The 17,309-nt window shown below is 27.1% G+C and overlaps 1 protein-coding gene across 1 annotated transcript in view; it reads left to right on the plus strand.

Annotated features, from left to right (window-relative positions):
* Window positions 1–8,950: 8,950 nt before the first annotated feature.
* LOC107443709 (huntingtin) overlaps window positions 8,951–17,309 on the plus strand; it is a 140,482-nt gene continuing 132,123 nt past the window's right edge. The window contains exons 1-3 of the mRNA XM_016057666.3: window positions 8,951–9,393; window positions 12,847–12,936; window positions 14,886–15,006. Coding sequence (XP_015913152.2) covers window positions 9,308–9,393; window positions 12,847–12,936; window positions 14,886–15,006 — 297 coding nt within the window. The 5' untranslated portion in view covers window positions 8,951–9,307. The remainder of the gene's footprint in view (window positions 9,394–12,846; window positions 12,937–14,885; window positions 15,007–17,309) is intronic.

The following is a 17,309-nucleotide window of genomic DNA, read 5'->3' on the forward strand; positions in this document are numbered from 1 at the left end:
TTTATATATTAAACTGAATCGACATTTTAAATCCACTTTTTATATGAATGCAATCAAAAGCTATTCTACGCTAAAACAAAAATTAAATAATTGATTACTTCAAAAAAGTTTTTTTAAATTTGTTTGAAAATCATACTTCATTCTAGATTTCGATCTTCATTTTGCTCGAACTTCTTACCAGTGAAAAAAAAAAAGAAAAACTATTTAGCTACCAAAAAATTCGGTTTGTTAGAAAAAAAAGTATTAGTTTTTAAAGTTATAGTGTTCTTGGTCATCAATTGCCTGCCTCATTTGGTTGGATGCCTGTGAGCGTTTCTCCCTTCCCCGTCCTCATCCTTTTTGAATGCCACTGGGATTAAGGACGATATTTTTTGTTATTGTGTACAATTTTAATTGATTAATTCAATAAAGGGAAATGATATTTCAATAGAAATTGGAAACTAAATAAATTATAATACAAGCTCGAACTTATTGTAAAAGAGAAATCGTAATTTGTTTTGAGCCGCTAAATCCTATTTTAAACATATAAAAGAATCAAGCATAAAATGTATAAAAAATAATACAGCAGTTTTATTACCTGAAAAAAATGTCTCGATATTATTATCATTAATTTAAAATGAAGATTAACTAAATAGTATAAAGATAAAAGCCTTTTAGAAAAAAGATATTTAATAAACCTGCGCCACTTAAGAGTCACATGAGAAATTATTTTGTTTAAAAATAATTGCATATTTTCTGTAATTTATTAAAAAAATTTATGCATGTTTTTTACATTGAATTTCAAACTAACGTTATTGAGCTAAAATTATCTTTTATTAAATGATTAATTGTAATAATCTATTTTTATTACTTATCAATATTTAGATGTATAATAGAGAAAGAAATATTAAAACAAACATTTTCTAAGAAATATTAATTGTTTTGACATTGTTATCAAATTAATTTGTTCGCAAATAAAAGCGCACGTTAAATCAGTTTTCAATTATAAATTAATTTTACAATCAAAAGATAGTTTTTTTTTATAAAAAAAAAATTTCAAAAATATTTTTATTTTTACCAAACTCAATATGAGAGCATTTTGTTATATTTTCAGTACGGCGGTGATTATAGCGGTTTTATTGATCAGAAGCATGTTTGATTAAAATCAGCAATTGATAAGGTAACTTTTCTCTATATAGAGTACTTCCTACTCATTCATTTTCAATTTCTCACTAGTCAGGTTAGAGTTCTCTAACCGTCGAAATAACAGTGGGAAGTTTTTATGTCTGCTTTTCTCCCAATGAGGAGTTTTTTTTACGAAGATGAGTAGCAATAATTCTTGATCCATTAGTTACTTTTTCTGTATTCTTTTGTACCCTGACAGTTAAAACATTTTTCACTCGATATATCGATACTTTATTAAAATACTTAAGATGTGTCCTATGTTTAACAAAAGTTAAATAAATAAATGCTGTTAAAATATAAGTAAATTAGATGAAAATTAACAAAGCAATTCATAATAACAGATGTCTACATAGCAAAGTCTTACATCAATCATTCTACATCAGGCCATTTATCTCAATTTTCTTTTAAAAAAATTTTCAAATAGTATTTTTAGAGAAAGATGTACAATATAAACATATATTTTAATAAGCTATAAATTCGCGTAAAACTGTTTTGAATTTTGATATATATTAAAACCAATTTTTTCACGTTAAAAGATAATAAAAAAAGAAAAAAAGTCCCTTCCGAATTCTTGGAACTTTTTGGGTGATAAATTAAATTTTTACGGAGTATCCGGAACCTGACGGGTATAAGATTCAATTTTTACCGTGTCCACGAACATGGAAATAATTTTAGAGTCTGATACCTATGATAAACAATAAATAAATAGAGAAAATATTGATAATAATTTGTATATATTTTATTCTATCGCAAATAATATAATTTCTAAAAAATATTATTTAAAATGATCAAAAAAAATTTTTTTTAAAAAAAAGGAAAAAAATAAATACTTAAATAAAGAGCATTCTTTCAGAATCCGAGGTCTCCTCGCTTATTATCATTGCATATAGTTCTTTTAAAATCCATACACAATCTAAGAGATTGCTGTTAAAAATATTAAGGTACTGGAATGGTTCAGATATTTGTTATACACAAAGCAACTTTACAGTTTGCTTACTCCAAAACTAACATTAAATCTAAACAATGTTAAACGCATTGCTCATTATAATTCTATTGCTAATAATTCTCTCAAAGTAAAATTATATGGTGAAATAAAAGATTTTAAACTTTGACATAAAATAAATCAAAAAGGAATGCTTTATTGCTTAAATTATATTTAGCGCTGCCGTTTCTGTAAACCACGCGGAACATGCTGTAGAGTGGAGTTTTTCTCTCTTTATACACACGCACACACACACACACAATATATATATATATATTTATANTATATATAATAATATATAATAATAAAAAATTACACCAGTCATGTTGATAATATATTTTTATTATACTTTTAAAACATAATAAATGCATCTAAACAAGTGAATGCATCGAATGGAATAAAACTAATCTAACTAATAATAAAACTAATAATTGAATAGAGCAGCGTGTAGACGTGTAGTGTTCTTCTACATGGTTTTATTTTTTCTTTCCTTTTAGGGTATCACAGTCGTATCAAATTCGACGAAATTTTTAACAGGAAATTACTCATTACATTTAAAATTAAAGGAAAGTAATCCTATTTAAACATTTAAATAATATATAAAACAATGAGAAGGAAAACAATCAGTTCTGAATAATTTTGTTCTAATGATGCTGTCATTTACCGTAAACGTCCAATTTAGTTACGAAACAATAAGAATTTTTAGGGTCAAAAATATGAAAAGTGTATGAAAAACAGCTTTGCGAGGTTGCTGTTGCTACAAGAAATAGTTTTTGCAATTTGTGTGACATTTTTTCACCAATATCTGAAATATTTTATTAACTCCACCAAAAGTTGTTCCAATCGATACTCGAACAGTATTTATAATTTTTTTTTTCTTTCTTTTTTTTNTTTTTTTTTTTTTTTTTTTTTTTTTTTTTTTTTTTTTTTTTTTTTTTTGTGTACTCTGGACATGAACCGAATCGAGCATGTTTGGGACATTCTAGGCAGACAAATCGCTGGACGCCTACCACCCCCACAAACTCTCCAAGAACTGGAAAGAACTCTGGATGAGTGGGACAGAATACTCCAATCCCTCATTAATAACCTCATTGACTCGATGCTTCAAAGGTGTTCAACGTTGCAGGCCGTCCGGGGAAACCATACCCTCTACTGAAAACAATTTTCTTTTAAGGAAACATCTTTTTTTTATTTGTTTTTCTCATATACTCAAATAGTGGATTTTTCCTTTTGTACCCAAATGTTCAATAAAACGCATTTTTTTCTGCCAAACAAATGTCATTTTTATCTCATATAACCTACTACGTCTGTCGATAATGTGTCAATCATTCAAACAATTGTCTTGGTGCAAGATCAACCCATAACCTCTATATCCTTTAATTGTTTTGAGCATTGTAATTCTCACACGTATTTCCTCAAAAAGTAATCTAAGTCGATAGATTAAAATAGCAAAATATTAAAGGATAGTAGCACAGAATCGCTTTCTTAAACCCATGATAGATTTGCTATAAATTTGCCAGTTATGAATAATCACAATTGACAAATTTCCAATGATTATAAATAAGTCAGTTTAAAATCAACTGTTACAAACCATGAATAAAAACATCCGGCCAAAATATTATATTTATATATAAGTTTAAACATATTTCGAAAGTTAGAAAAAAAAGAAAAAAAGACACATTGTATGTAGAATTTTTGATCAAATAATTAATGCTACTTTTCTTATGCAATTTAACATGTTAAAAGAAAAAACTTTTATTACTTAAATTTACTAAAAATGTAGATCCCTATAAGCTTCTAAGGAATTAACGTGATAAGGAATTCAAGATTTATTAGCTCATTATTTCAGGATACACACATCACACATTACATTAATGAAATAAAATTTAAGATTCAGTATTAACTGGAAAACTATTAGTTGAGAAAGGATTTTTACTATACTAGAAAAAATTTTAAAATAAAGAAGAACCAAAGCATTTACATATGAAAATGCTGACATTAAGTTTCAATAACGTACTAGTTTTATTCTTGCAAGTCACACGCCTTCTGCATTATGACGGTGAATTCAATAATCACAAATAAATAGTTAAAACAATTTAAGTATTCATCTTTCGTTAATTTTTACTATAAGCAATACCTCAGTTGAAGCCTAACCAGGTCAGGTCTTCTCTTCATTAAGAGACCTATAAGCATGATTAAGTAGATTGTCTTATATGAATTACGTGCTCTCGATCTTCTATTAAAACAAAAAATGAAGGACTTTCTTTGAAAAGATTAAGAGCTTTTTTTTTCTTTTTTTTGAAAAATTAAGGTCCTTAAAATAGTGTAATTGTTTATCATCAAATATACATATACCCACAGTGGCAGTGCTAATTATTTGAATTTATTTTTTTAAAAAAATATTATAATAGAAGCAGTGATATAATTGTATTTATTACAAGGGTTCGCCAAAGCGGTCCCAAGCGACTTAAGCTAATCCGGCCGGGTTTTTTCTGATGGGCCTACGAAACCCATTTTCTTTAAAGGTGGATTTTTTTCAAAACTTATTGTGCTAGATCAATAAGTTTTGCTTCAAAAGCAAAATAATTGTAAATTATTATCCTTAGAACAAGACTTCAAAATAATTGAAGATAATTTAACTTTATTCATAAGTTGAAATGCATTCAACTTGTTTTAAAAGCATATTAATGTGCATTTAACTATGATGGAAAAGTGAAGCATCTGTTCTTTATAGAACATTGGCACTCCTAAAGCCTTACAAATATTTTTAATTTAAATGAAATTATTATTATTGTTTTTGTTATTGTTATTATCTACTATTATAGTTTTTACTTCAATTAAGAAAAATTATCAATTTTTATTAAAAGAAATCATTTATGTAGCTTGAAAAGGTTATTGAATTATAATATATATTTTATAGATTAATCTTATATATTATTATAGAACATAAACTGCTTTTATATAATTTAACTTTTAAAAGAACCAATGCCGACATGAAAGCGATATGACACTTTTATTTACTGTATCCTATGCCATGTAATTGGCCGCAAAATCTATAATTTATTTTTGTCATACTTACAATTAATTTAATTATAATTTTTCTAAATAATTTAATATTATAATGGTGGGAAGAAAACTTGAAATATTTCCAAATTATTAAGGGTTAATAATATCTATGAAACAAATTCATATTCCATTTTTAATGATTTCATTGAAGTTGAATTAGGTTTTATACCCCCCCCCCCATGTTTGTAAACTTAAGTGCAGAAATTAAGATTCAAAATTTTTTTAAACGTAAAAAAATTGTGTAAATAAAGAAATTTGGGGAAACATTAAAAAATTATTCGAAGAACAAGTTTTTATAATTCGCTGCTGATGATATTCACCAGTTATTGAGTAGTGCGCCACTTTTTCTAAATAATTGGCCAAATTTTTCTTTTCTTCCTATATGAATAAAATGGTTCATTTATTAGAAAAATTAATACTAAAAAGTTTAATGACAGTTATGCACGATAGTTTTCTTAACTTTTACCATTTAAATTAAGTCATATGCCTAGTAAATATAGGTCATACTAATATCCAGACACCTTTAATTATTTCACTTTTCTTTCACTATCTTTAATTTAATACTTTTTAAATTCGTTGCAGTAAATATCTGAACGAAAATTTTCACAAGATAAAAATACAATTATGCTCGAAAAAGTTTATAATTTTCGAACCGAAATATTCATATATTTAGCAATCTATAGGTACAACAAATATTACTGTTTTGTTTCTCAATGTTACATATAAATAAATGAGTTTAAAAACGATTTTTTAAAGTTGTCAGCTCATTCCTGTGGTCAGAAAATTGGTAAGGCTCCTTAATTAAAAAATGCCTATAAATAATTTATTTTTTTCAAGTATTTACTTGTAGTACTTCGTTATCATCCTTTCTTAATGTTATTCTCAACTATATGATTTCTGTTCTATCTTATTTGACTTCTACTTTTATCTCAAATCAGCAGTTTAAATAATATGTCGTCTTCTTTTATTATAACTTTAAAGTAATTCTATAATATCATCTTATTACATAAAATTTCACAAAAAAAAATTAAAGAAAAAGAAAACATATTGAAACATTTTATGAAACGGTATGTAATTTAACAGTTTTGAAATCATTACTTAGCAGCAAATGTGCTATATTTACTTTTATATTGAGCTTTACATAAAATTATTTCCAGCCAAAACTGCTATTAGGAATACAACATTAAACAACTTTACACCACATTAAATAATTTGGCATAAAACATAAACATATTTAAAGTAAACAAAAGTTGAATAGAAACTTAAACGAAACAATACATTAAATTTTGATGACAACTGAACAAAATGATTCTAATGAAATCTAGGTTAAAGTTTTATTTCGCAAAACTGTAAAAAAAATTGGTATCTTTTAATTGAGTAGATTTAATTTTTTATTTAGCAATCTGATTCTCTTTAAGAAATAAAAATAATACTAGTATAACAATATAAAACCCCTCAATGAAATGGTTATTATCTACAAGTAAGCAATGTGGACTTAAATAACTTCTCTTTAATTTATAATGAATTGAAGATAAAAAAATAAAAAAAGTATTTTATCGTAATGGATGGTGTTTTCTACACTAGGGAGCGCTGCAAGCTCGGGACTGCCTAAATTTCCGGGTTACTGTTTCAGTTGTATTTTAAAGCCATTTGGCATCATTGTGGTTTAGATTCTTGCAAACAATGCATTTGATTACTTATGTTTACAATGCTAACAATACTGTTTACAATACTAAAAGTGTTAACACTAACGTAAGATGGTGCACAGCTTGCAACACGAACAAACAGCGGTCATTTTTAANTGCCAAAAAAGCGAGTTATTCAAAATCTAGCAACTGTGTCACCCTTTTTAATAATAAATAACAAAATAACTAAAACAAAATTTCACTCCAAACTCCCCAGAATTACATAATAACATTAATATCTTATGAAATACGGCAGATTTGAGCTCAGAAATTTTCTAGTTTATTTATTGAAAACAAAATTATCCGTTTGAAAACATCGCCTATCAGAATAACATGTAGTAAGCAGCTGCAAACTTTTTAACCGGAACTAGAGTACTACTAGAAGTAGAGTAGGATACTTTTTTTTAGTAGGTCCCGAGCTCGAGATTGTTATTGTTTACATTTCTATTGAAAACACCATCCATACACATATCTGTAACAGTATGCGATCACGAAAGCGGAAGTTATCGGTTGCAAGTTTGTTGATAATAGAAAGGAAAATTTTTTTTTTTGAGAAATCGTTCTTCAGTCGGGCGCAGGGCCGGATTACCGAAAAGGCACAGGAAGCAAGTGCTTCTCCTGTAAAATTCTAGGGGGGCCCCCAAATGACTGAAATTAAGGACCCAATTTCTTATTTTTTGCAACAAAAAATAATAATAAAAGAAATAAGAAGAAAAAAATNTAAAGTGCAGCAGAAAATATAAACATCTAAACTAACATGGAGATGCGTTAAAATATTAATCTCTCGCACTCGGATGTCACCTCTGAGTAGACACAGAAAGTCACCTCTTTAAAGCTTAAAATTTTCATGTCTTAATAATTAGTAGCCATGAATTAGTAGGATGAATTTTAGAAAATACATAAAAATATTGTACTATGTAGTTTATATGTATAGTGTTTTCTACACTAGGGAGCGCTGCGAGCTCTTGACTGCCTATAATTTTGGCTTTCTGTTTTGGTCTGCTTCGAAGCCATTTGGTTCACAACATGATCATTGTATTTTGAGACTCTCTTGAGTAGTATTTCTTGTATACATGCATTTGTTACCGGATTAATTATCTGTGTTTAAAATAAGAATCGTTATAAGAATTGCCATTTGAAGATATTTAACTAGATGAAGATAATATGCGACTGATATTTAAAGACGTTAAGAACCACCATTAGAAAAAAATAATCGTTATAAAACATTTCTTACCTTGTCAGCAATATGCCATCTTCGAAGTTTAAACCTAAATGATAATTTATAATATGAACTTAATCTCACTGCTCGAACAATACGTTAACACTAATGTATGATGGTGAATGATTTGCAGTAAGAACAAACAGTAATAAACAAGTAAAAAGAGTTCTCAGAACTGCTAAAAAAGCGAGTTCATTCTAAATATGGCGACCATGTCACCTTGTTTACATCGCTAAATAACAAATTTTCACTTTAAACTCAAGAGAATTACTTAATATCATTCATATCTTATTAAATACAGCAGATTTGAGGTCAGAAGTCATATAATTTATTTCTTTTATTAAAAACAAATTATCTGCTAGTAAGCAGTTGTGAACTTTTTAACCGGAAGTAGAGCAGGTCATGAGCTCGAGATCGTTGCTGTTTAAATTTATATTGAAAATACCATCCAATAATAGGGGGGGAGGGTAAAGACATGGAACCTGTCTTCTACTCATAGCATACTTCAGCTAAGACAGTTCCTATTTTTTTTAATACTTTAATCATCATGTAAACTTAAAACTATTTTTTAAGCAAGTGTTAAACAACATTTTTAAAAACGAATTATTTCCTGTTTAATTAACATTACAAATATTTGTGTAGCTTTATAATTAAATTTCAAATACATAGTTTTTCGCAATAAAATGTATGAGTTTAATTTATTTTAACCTCGGAAAATAAATCAATTATCATTTTTACAAACTCTAATTGTTTGAATTGATAATTGTTGTTGTCATACACTAGTGTCACCGCATACACTTACTGATTGAATGCGCATGCGTTCTAAGAATATCTGTATATGACAGTCAGTTGTGCTGGACGATAGTGCGCCAAATATCGTAAACATTCATCAGTACTAATGGGTAAATGAAGTCTTCTAGAATCGTTTGGGGAATAAAATTCTAGCCAAGCATTCTGAGCGCATGCGCTTTCACGTAATTGTACGTGGAGACAGAAGTGTTAGAATGAAACTTCTTGATGTAAACATATCCTTCAAAGACTAAACTCATATTAAACACAACATGCGAAACATATTGCTTGACTCTATAAATATTCTTTACCTTATATTATAAATGGGTTTAATAAATGGAGGAAATATATTCTGACGTCCTATATCTCAGATAATTTAGAAATTTGTCTATTTGCTTCAACATGGCAACTATGGACAAACTAATGAAAGCTCTTGAAGCATTAAAAGTTATTCAGCCATCTAGCTCCACTGAAGATGCGTCGTCTAAGTACGTGCATTAAAAATAACTACGATTTTCGGTGTGATTAAATGCTAATTTTACGAATTTACTACTACTGTTCTGTCAATTCTGTATAGACTATGTGATATCTGTTTTAGATAGAAAAATAGTTAGTAGTTCTTTTGCTGCGGCTTCGTTTGATAGAAAAATATTAAATACATCATTAAAATTTGAGCTTTTCTTTCCCATGCACATTTTAAAATTAAATTTGCATATTTGATAATCACATTCAAACGCCCCTTTACACCAATATAAGATAGATGTACCATGAACTGAGGAGTATCCTAAATTACAGAAACAAATTCCGTATTAAAAACATAAATGTGTTTTGAATAGCAGAATTTTTTATTTTTTTTTGCAATGAATTAAAAAGGCTACAATCGGAATAAAAATTAAATGTACTCTAGCGAAAATTGTTAGGATTAGATTTAAATGGAAAATGTTTGTTTCATGGGGATATTAAGGTAACGTGCTCTGTTACGCTAACTATAAACAAGGCATCAAATAGGTTTTAAACTTGCTTATTTAAAAAAAAAAGAGGTTTGCTTGGAGGTGGCTATAAGTTATGCCCTTCCAGTTAGTCCCTGGTTGTGATGTTTTATTAATTTTTCTTTTTTTAAATTTCTTGCGAACCACATCTCACCAAGCTTTGATGATTATTTTGGCTTAGATCAGGATATGGAAATCTTCATAGTTTCAAATTGAATATTTAAAATAAAAGTAAATAGAATCCCCAATAATTATTGCAATTTAAAATAATATGAAATAGTTCAATACATGCGATAAGACTGGGTATGTTGGAACAGGTTCAATTATTTTCAGGGCCAGATTTATCGAAGCCTGGGCCTTAGTTTAGTATAATTTTAATACACTTTCTGTAGGTGTAAATATTTTTTCTTCAAACCAAAATTTCATTTCGTATTTTTGCAAATTTTAAATAAAGTAAAAGCTTGATATAACGAAATTCACATTGCAGGAAGTTCGATATTATATCTTCAAAGCATTGATATTTAAGATACAAAAATTCTTTGTATCTTTCCGCTATAGCGGCAAAAAATCATTTGAGGAAAATGCATTTTTTCTGTTATTAAAATTAATAAAGTGATATGAAAGGAGACAAAATGGAAGACATTTTTACTTGTCTGATATTAATATGGAAAATAACATCGTTTCACCTTATTTTTCTCATTAAATCATAATCCTTTAAGTTATTAATATGTGGATAACCACCAGCTAAATTATCTTCCTATGTAAAAATGAAAAATCTTTTGCTGTTATCAGCGATATTGACATCTACTTCAAATGAATGTACTGTGTGCAAAAAAATAAATCATCCCAATGGAATTACTTGTGATCTAATCATTGGATTTTCATGTTCTAGGACTCATTCTTAATGGTTCGAGAGGGTGACGTCAAATTTAAAGTTAGGAAATTAGACACAGAAATATTCTCTGATTGAACATACCTTTTTTCGACGGATTCAGATTTCTGACCCCCAAAATATAGTGGCCGCAATCTGAAAATATTGTTTTAATAGTTTGTCTGGAGCTCGGTTTAGAGTTCGGACCCTTTAATGTTAACTTTAGTTTTTTCTTATTTCACTATACCCCCAAATTTTTTTAAGCAAATTGAAAAAGTTTTGCATACAATTATAAAATTCTTTTTCTAAAGATAATTTCATGAAAAATATAACTTTTAGTATATATTTATTATTTTATTTAATGATAGTCGAAAAACTTTAGAAATGTATGGTATACAAAGAAGATATTTTTAACTGGCAAAGTATAAAATTTGAGGAAAATAGTCAAATAGTTCCTAAGAAATAACAAAAACTTGTATTTCTCGAAATTTGGAATCCTACCTTTTTAATTTTTTGTGTCTTAAAATTCATAACTATAAAAGCAAAAGTAAATTTAAATCGTAGAGGAAAGAATGATTCTCGTTGATATGTGATAAACAATAATGAATTAACTGTGTGAAAGGTTATTCATTGCAGGCACATGCTAGTATATAGAAAACTTCTGCAGAGCGAAACAGAAATCTTCGGAAAAAGTTTGCTTTCAGCTCTGCAGAGAAATGAAAACATAGGCAGGCAAATGGCAGCCATATGTGGCAAATTTTTTAAAAATTGTAAGTCGCTTAATATTCGTTTCTTAGACGCAAATATAAAATTTTTAAATTGAAAAATCATTGAAAATTTTAGCTATATTGTTTTAATTTTATATTTTAAGCCCATAGACTCACTCTTTTTCTCAAAAGGAGAAATTAGCATTTTGCTGAACATAGATGTTCACTTTAAAAGCATTTTTGAAAAAAAAAGAAAAAGGAATCATACGGAGACATTTTAAAATTTTCTATTTATTTACTATATATATTACTTTAATAAATGTTTAAAATCATAAAATAAATGTGCAGACACAGTATCTAATAGAGTTTAATTTTAATTAGCAGAAAATTACTTTCATGGGAGTCGATGGAGATTTCGAAAAATTATACAGGGGTGGATGATCAAAAAACTTTGCTGACCCATGAAGTAGAGAATATCTAATATTTCTCAAAAGTTATTTGATAGGAATAATTATTTTACTATGACGACTGTCCATTATTTTAATAATGTGTTTTAAATGAGGTCAATTAACTTATTTTAAGCAATTATTTTTTAGATAGTATATTTCATAAACAATTTATTACAAATACACTTATTGCTCCATCATGAAAACTGTCATGAACAATTTTAGTTACAGCGAATTAAATAAGATTGAGAAATTAAAGAATACCAATCAATGAATCAGTGAGTAGGGGAATTATTACAAGTCAGCAATAATAAGCAGCGAATTTGTTTATGATCAAATCATTGAAGGACATTTTAGTGAATAGTTGGATGAAAAAATGAGTTTATAAATGCATATAAATATTTATAAACCTATACTATTGTTTTACAGCAGACGAGGGCAGAAATTTTTCATTTTTAAAATATTTATTAACAAACTGATGACACATTGAATGCAAATTACAACAATAACAATTATCAAAAAGAAAACTTTAAAAACAACCAATTTTTGAAGAGTCTATAAAATTGTTTGTGACTGCTAAAGCATGAAAAAAAAAATGGATTCAAGCAATTAAGCAGTTCTAATGTTTTTTTATATTGTTTAACATTTATAAAGCATATTTAATGTGTTAATCATTATAACAGCATCACCTATAAGTGGATTTTTGTACTATTTTTTTTATTTATTTAATAACGTTATGTAAACAAAGCTTAACTTGGCTAGTCACATCAGTGGAGTGATGCATTTTGATGTTGTTGATTTACTGAGCCTTATAATTTTGTAATATTTTAAATCAAAGTTGCATTAAATTGATTTTATTGTCCTATAATATGGTCTTTTATATGTCAACCTTTTAAAAATACTAAATATTTACTATGATTTGTTACAGTTTTAGAAAGAAAGAGACAACCACTTGTTCGAAAGATAAAATCTTGCATTGTAGTGTTGTTGCTGATGCAATATGTTCTCATAGTCTGAGGTAATATGTTTTTTTGACTAAAATTTCTAAAGGTTTAGTTTAACCTGAATATTTTCACTTTTTATTATGTATATTTTTCATAAAGATTGTTCTTTTTTATTTCTTTAAATAAGCTGGGTTCAGTTTTTGATGTAAAAAACTGGTTTTTGATACAACACAGATTAAAACTCACGAAATCTTACTTTTTCCTTCATGTTATGTTTCAGCAGACAATGAATTTTTTAACAAAGTTTTCTTTATAATTAATAATAAATTTTGCTATTAGGTATATTTATATAATTATTTTAATATATCAAATATTAATTATAAAAAGTTATGATAAAGTAGTTGAAAACAAAATTGATAAGATGAGATGGTTATGATTTTTTAAGTTTGTTTCTTTTGTGTTCATTCTTATTTCAAAAATTTTATGAAAGATTCTAGGGCTAGATAATTTCTAGCTTTATTCCTCTCTTTATCTATAAATGATCAGAATTTTTAGTGTTATGCATGAAATGTTTTGATGTAATGTGTAAAATGAAATAAAACTTATAAATGTAGACAATTTTTATAAATATATTTATTCTACTTAAGATACTATAATTTCTGATATAATCATCTGAAATTCTGATATAATCATAGGTTATTTTTTTCATTCTAATATAATCTAAGGTTATTTTTTGGTTTAATATCATTTATAGCTTTTTTTTATAAAAAAAAAACGATTAATGCTTTAAGATAAATTTTTATTTTTTTTAATTACCTTATAGTGTATAAGCTGACCTATTGTAAAAGTCGATCCTCTGTTTTTGATTACGTAATAACATGGTTTTGGTTAGTCAACTGAAAAAAAACATGTATGGAAATTTCTAAAATCAATCTTCTTAGAAAGAATATAGCTGATAAAAGGAGAAAAAAACCCTCCTATCAAACTGGAAATATCAGTGCTGTTCCTACGGATGTCAAATGATACTAAATACGCAGCAAAGTGTGGATTTAAATGTTATTGTAGAATCTTATAAAAGTGTAGCATGGGGTTAAGATGAAGTGGAAGTCATTGCCCAGTGAGATCCTTATGACGACACTGGTAACATTATTGAATCTGACACTGATGCTGTTCTGGAATCTTTAAACTTATACCTTTATGGTAGGTTTTAAAAGTTTTAATTTTGTTATATTTTTTGGAATACTCTTGAATAAATTATCTTAACTTTCTTATTCTTAATTTTTTTTATAAACTTGATTTATTATTATTTTTTTAAAATATAGCTAAATAAAATAAAATAAGAGAAAATGGAAAAATAATTGTATATATAACATACTTAAAATAGTTTTTAGAATGGATAAATTGATACAGAATTATTCATTTCTTATTGTTTATAATGCATCAATATTTTGTCATCAACAAATGTCTGATTTTATTACCAGTGTATAAGGCAACCCCTTGATTTTCGTAAAATTTTGGGGGCTTGAAAAGTTGACTAATACACCAGAATATATGGTAGTTTAAATAAAATGAAAATACAATATCACTGTGGAGGTAACAACTATGAGAGAGAGAGAGTATGCACCACCCACATTCTCCAAAGAAGTTGTTGATAAATCAACTACCCGCAACAGCATCTCTGCAGAACGTTCACGTCTATTTTATTTATTATGTTATATGTGAAATAAATAATGTGTTGTTACATTGTGGTATTGATAACCAAACCATAATATCGCCAAAGATTTGAGTTTTTGACATGGTGCTAAAAACCGTCATGCGTAAAAAGTTTACCAACCCTTTATATAAGTAATAACTAATTTGTTAAAATAACTGTGTAATCTAACTAAATAAGATTGAAAGATATTCATTTGATTGATTTTTCCTTAGAAACAAAACTAAAACATACTTGTATGAAATTTCAATAATTTTGCTTCTTGTATGATATCCTCTTGTTTTTTTTAGTAAAACAATAATTATTTTTTAGATCTTCTGCTGATTTCCCAAAAGTTTTAGGTCTTGCTATGGATACATTTTTGCTTTGCTGTGATGATGAAAATTCAGATGTTCGCTTAATGGCTGATGAATGCTTAAATCGAACTATAAAAGTAGGTTAATTACAAGTTCATTAAACTGTAAACCGTTCTGTTTTCTAGCATACTTTGCAGTGATTCTGCTTATGCGCTGTAAATGTGAGAGGCAGAAAAAGTTATAACACACTCTTCAGGGTGCATCATTTTTCTTCTGGATTATACAAGAAAAAGAAAGTATTAACGCATGTTAAGATTGCCATTGTTGGCTAAATTAAACTAAGTTATTTTTTTAAAAAATGAATAAATAAAAGTTTGTTTCTTTTTCTTGTTTTAACAGTGGGGGAAAAGTATCAAGTTACATTGGTTCTTTCTCTTAATGCAGATGTTTGATTAATTGTAATTAAGAGTTTTGATTCCTTAAAATATAACTTCTTTCTTGTTTTAAATATCCTTGTTTTTTCTATCAATGAATTGACAGTTATAAATGTTCATATTAATAAATGGAGGAAGTGGAAAATGTATCCCCTGCTCTATATCACACATCATTTTTTTCTTCTTGTTTTTCGTCTTTGAGACTTTTTTTTATTCTTTCTCATCTCAACATTTTAATGTGTTCATTGCAAGTCTAGTTCAAGTGATTATACTTTATCATTGAAGAGTAGCTATCTATAAAGGTAAAATCAATGTTTAATTTTCTTATTTTTGCAACCATTTTAGATTATAAATTTTACAATAAGTTTATTTTAATAAACAATATGTTATTGTCATGAGAAAACATAATATTTTCTGCTAAAATAGTTGGAAGATAATCTGCATCTTGCTACCACTTGATTTGTTAAACAATACGGAAGAATTTAGTCTCATGATGAGGCGTGATCCGGCAACAAACATGTTATTTATTGTTTGAAGTGTGAGTCAACTTTATTTCTTGTAGAATTTTGTATATTTTAAAGTATTTAATTATTTTTTGAAGAATTTTACTTTTAAGGTTCATTCATTTTAAAAGCTAAACATAGTTGAAATTAGAATATTTTTCGTAAAATTTTTTTTCCTCTTACACAATTTTCTGGTCATTTTTAATGAATCAATTTTATTCAAATACAATATTTGTTTTTAATAAATTATGTTGACTTATAATTTAATGAACTGACCTAAAAAATAACTTCACTTTGAATATAACAGATATTTGTTGCCACAATCAAGGTTTTAATTTTCATCATAAAGTCTTTTGCAACTTATGATATTTTTCGTAAGGAATAAGTCTAAATGTGTAAAAATTTTGATATTTTAGTGATTTGTGCTACTTAGCAGTTAAAGCTTCCACTGTTCTTTTATATTTTTTTAGGAGAATACAGTTTATTCTTAATATTTTCTATTAATTTAAAGTTTTGTTTGAATTAATCTTTAAAATTTTTTTTCAATAGAATTTAAGAATTCAGCATCAAAGGGAGTTTGTAAAAGTCAATGAACATGTAATTTAGTTTTGCGCAAAGTTTTTAATGTTTTCTTTTATAATCACAAGAAGTTTCCACTATCACTTGCTATCCCTCAAAAATTACATTGCAGTTCCTTTCAAGCGCTTTTCACTCTTTTCTCCAAAGTTTTATTCAATATCCTAAGTTTTATGCCTTGATATTTTTATAGTTTATCATAATTACATTGAAGGCAACCCCCGCTGCTATTCAATGTTCATTAATCTTCGAAGCTTTACAATTTAATTTCTTCAAATAAATTATACATTGAAAAAAAGTTGGTCAATTTGTTCAAAATTTCATTTGTATTTTCAAAATTAAATAATAAAACATGAATTTTCGAAGTATGCCGAATGGCGAAGCAAAATTTACCGAATAGGAAAAATCACAAAGACCTCATCTCCTGATGCCCTGTTTTTGTCATCCTCTGGTCAATGAAAGTCATGACTCATCAAACACATTGTCTTTGAAGCTCCTATGCTTATTGCACTCGAAGTCATGTTGACCAATTTTGCAAATGGGAAGATTTTGTTGAAATCAGAAATATCTATTAGTCAATTTATCGACTGATTGTTCCTAGTTTATGGTTGTAGTTTCTAGCTCATAATAATTCCTAGTCTTTGTATATTTATGTTTCCTAAAATATATAAATTATCATGCCTCAATTTTTTTTTAAATGCAGAAAAATAACATTGAAATCTATGCTGTATATGTTGTAGTTAAAATGTAGTTGCAATGAATGCTATTGTGCTAACATTTTATTTTTATTGCTAATTTTTAATGCAGTATTATTTGTTTTAAAAATATGTGAATAAAATTTTATAGTTTTTATTGTAATTTTTTAATAGTTCTTTTGTTAAAGCATAGTTTCTGCTTAGATAGTATAATAAATTATAGTTGACTTAA

The sequence above is a fragment of the Parasteatoda tepidariorum genome, chromosome X2 (assembly GCF_043381705.1).
Source record: "Parasteatoda tepidariorum isolate YZ-2023 chromosome X2, CAS_Ptep_4.0, whole genome shotgun sequence".
Classification (NCBI taxonomy): Eukaryota; Metazoa; Arthropoda; class Arachnida; order Araneae; family Theridiidae; genus Parasteatoda; species Parasteatoda tepidariorum.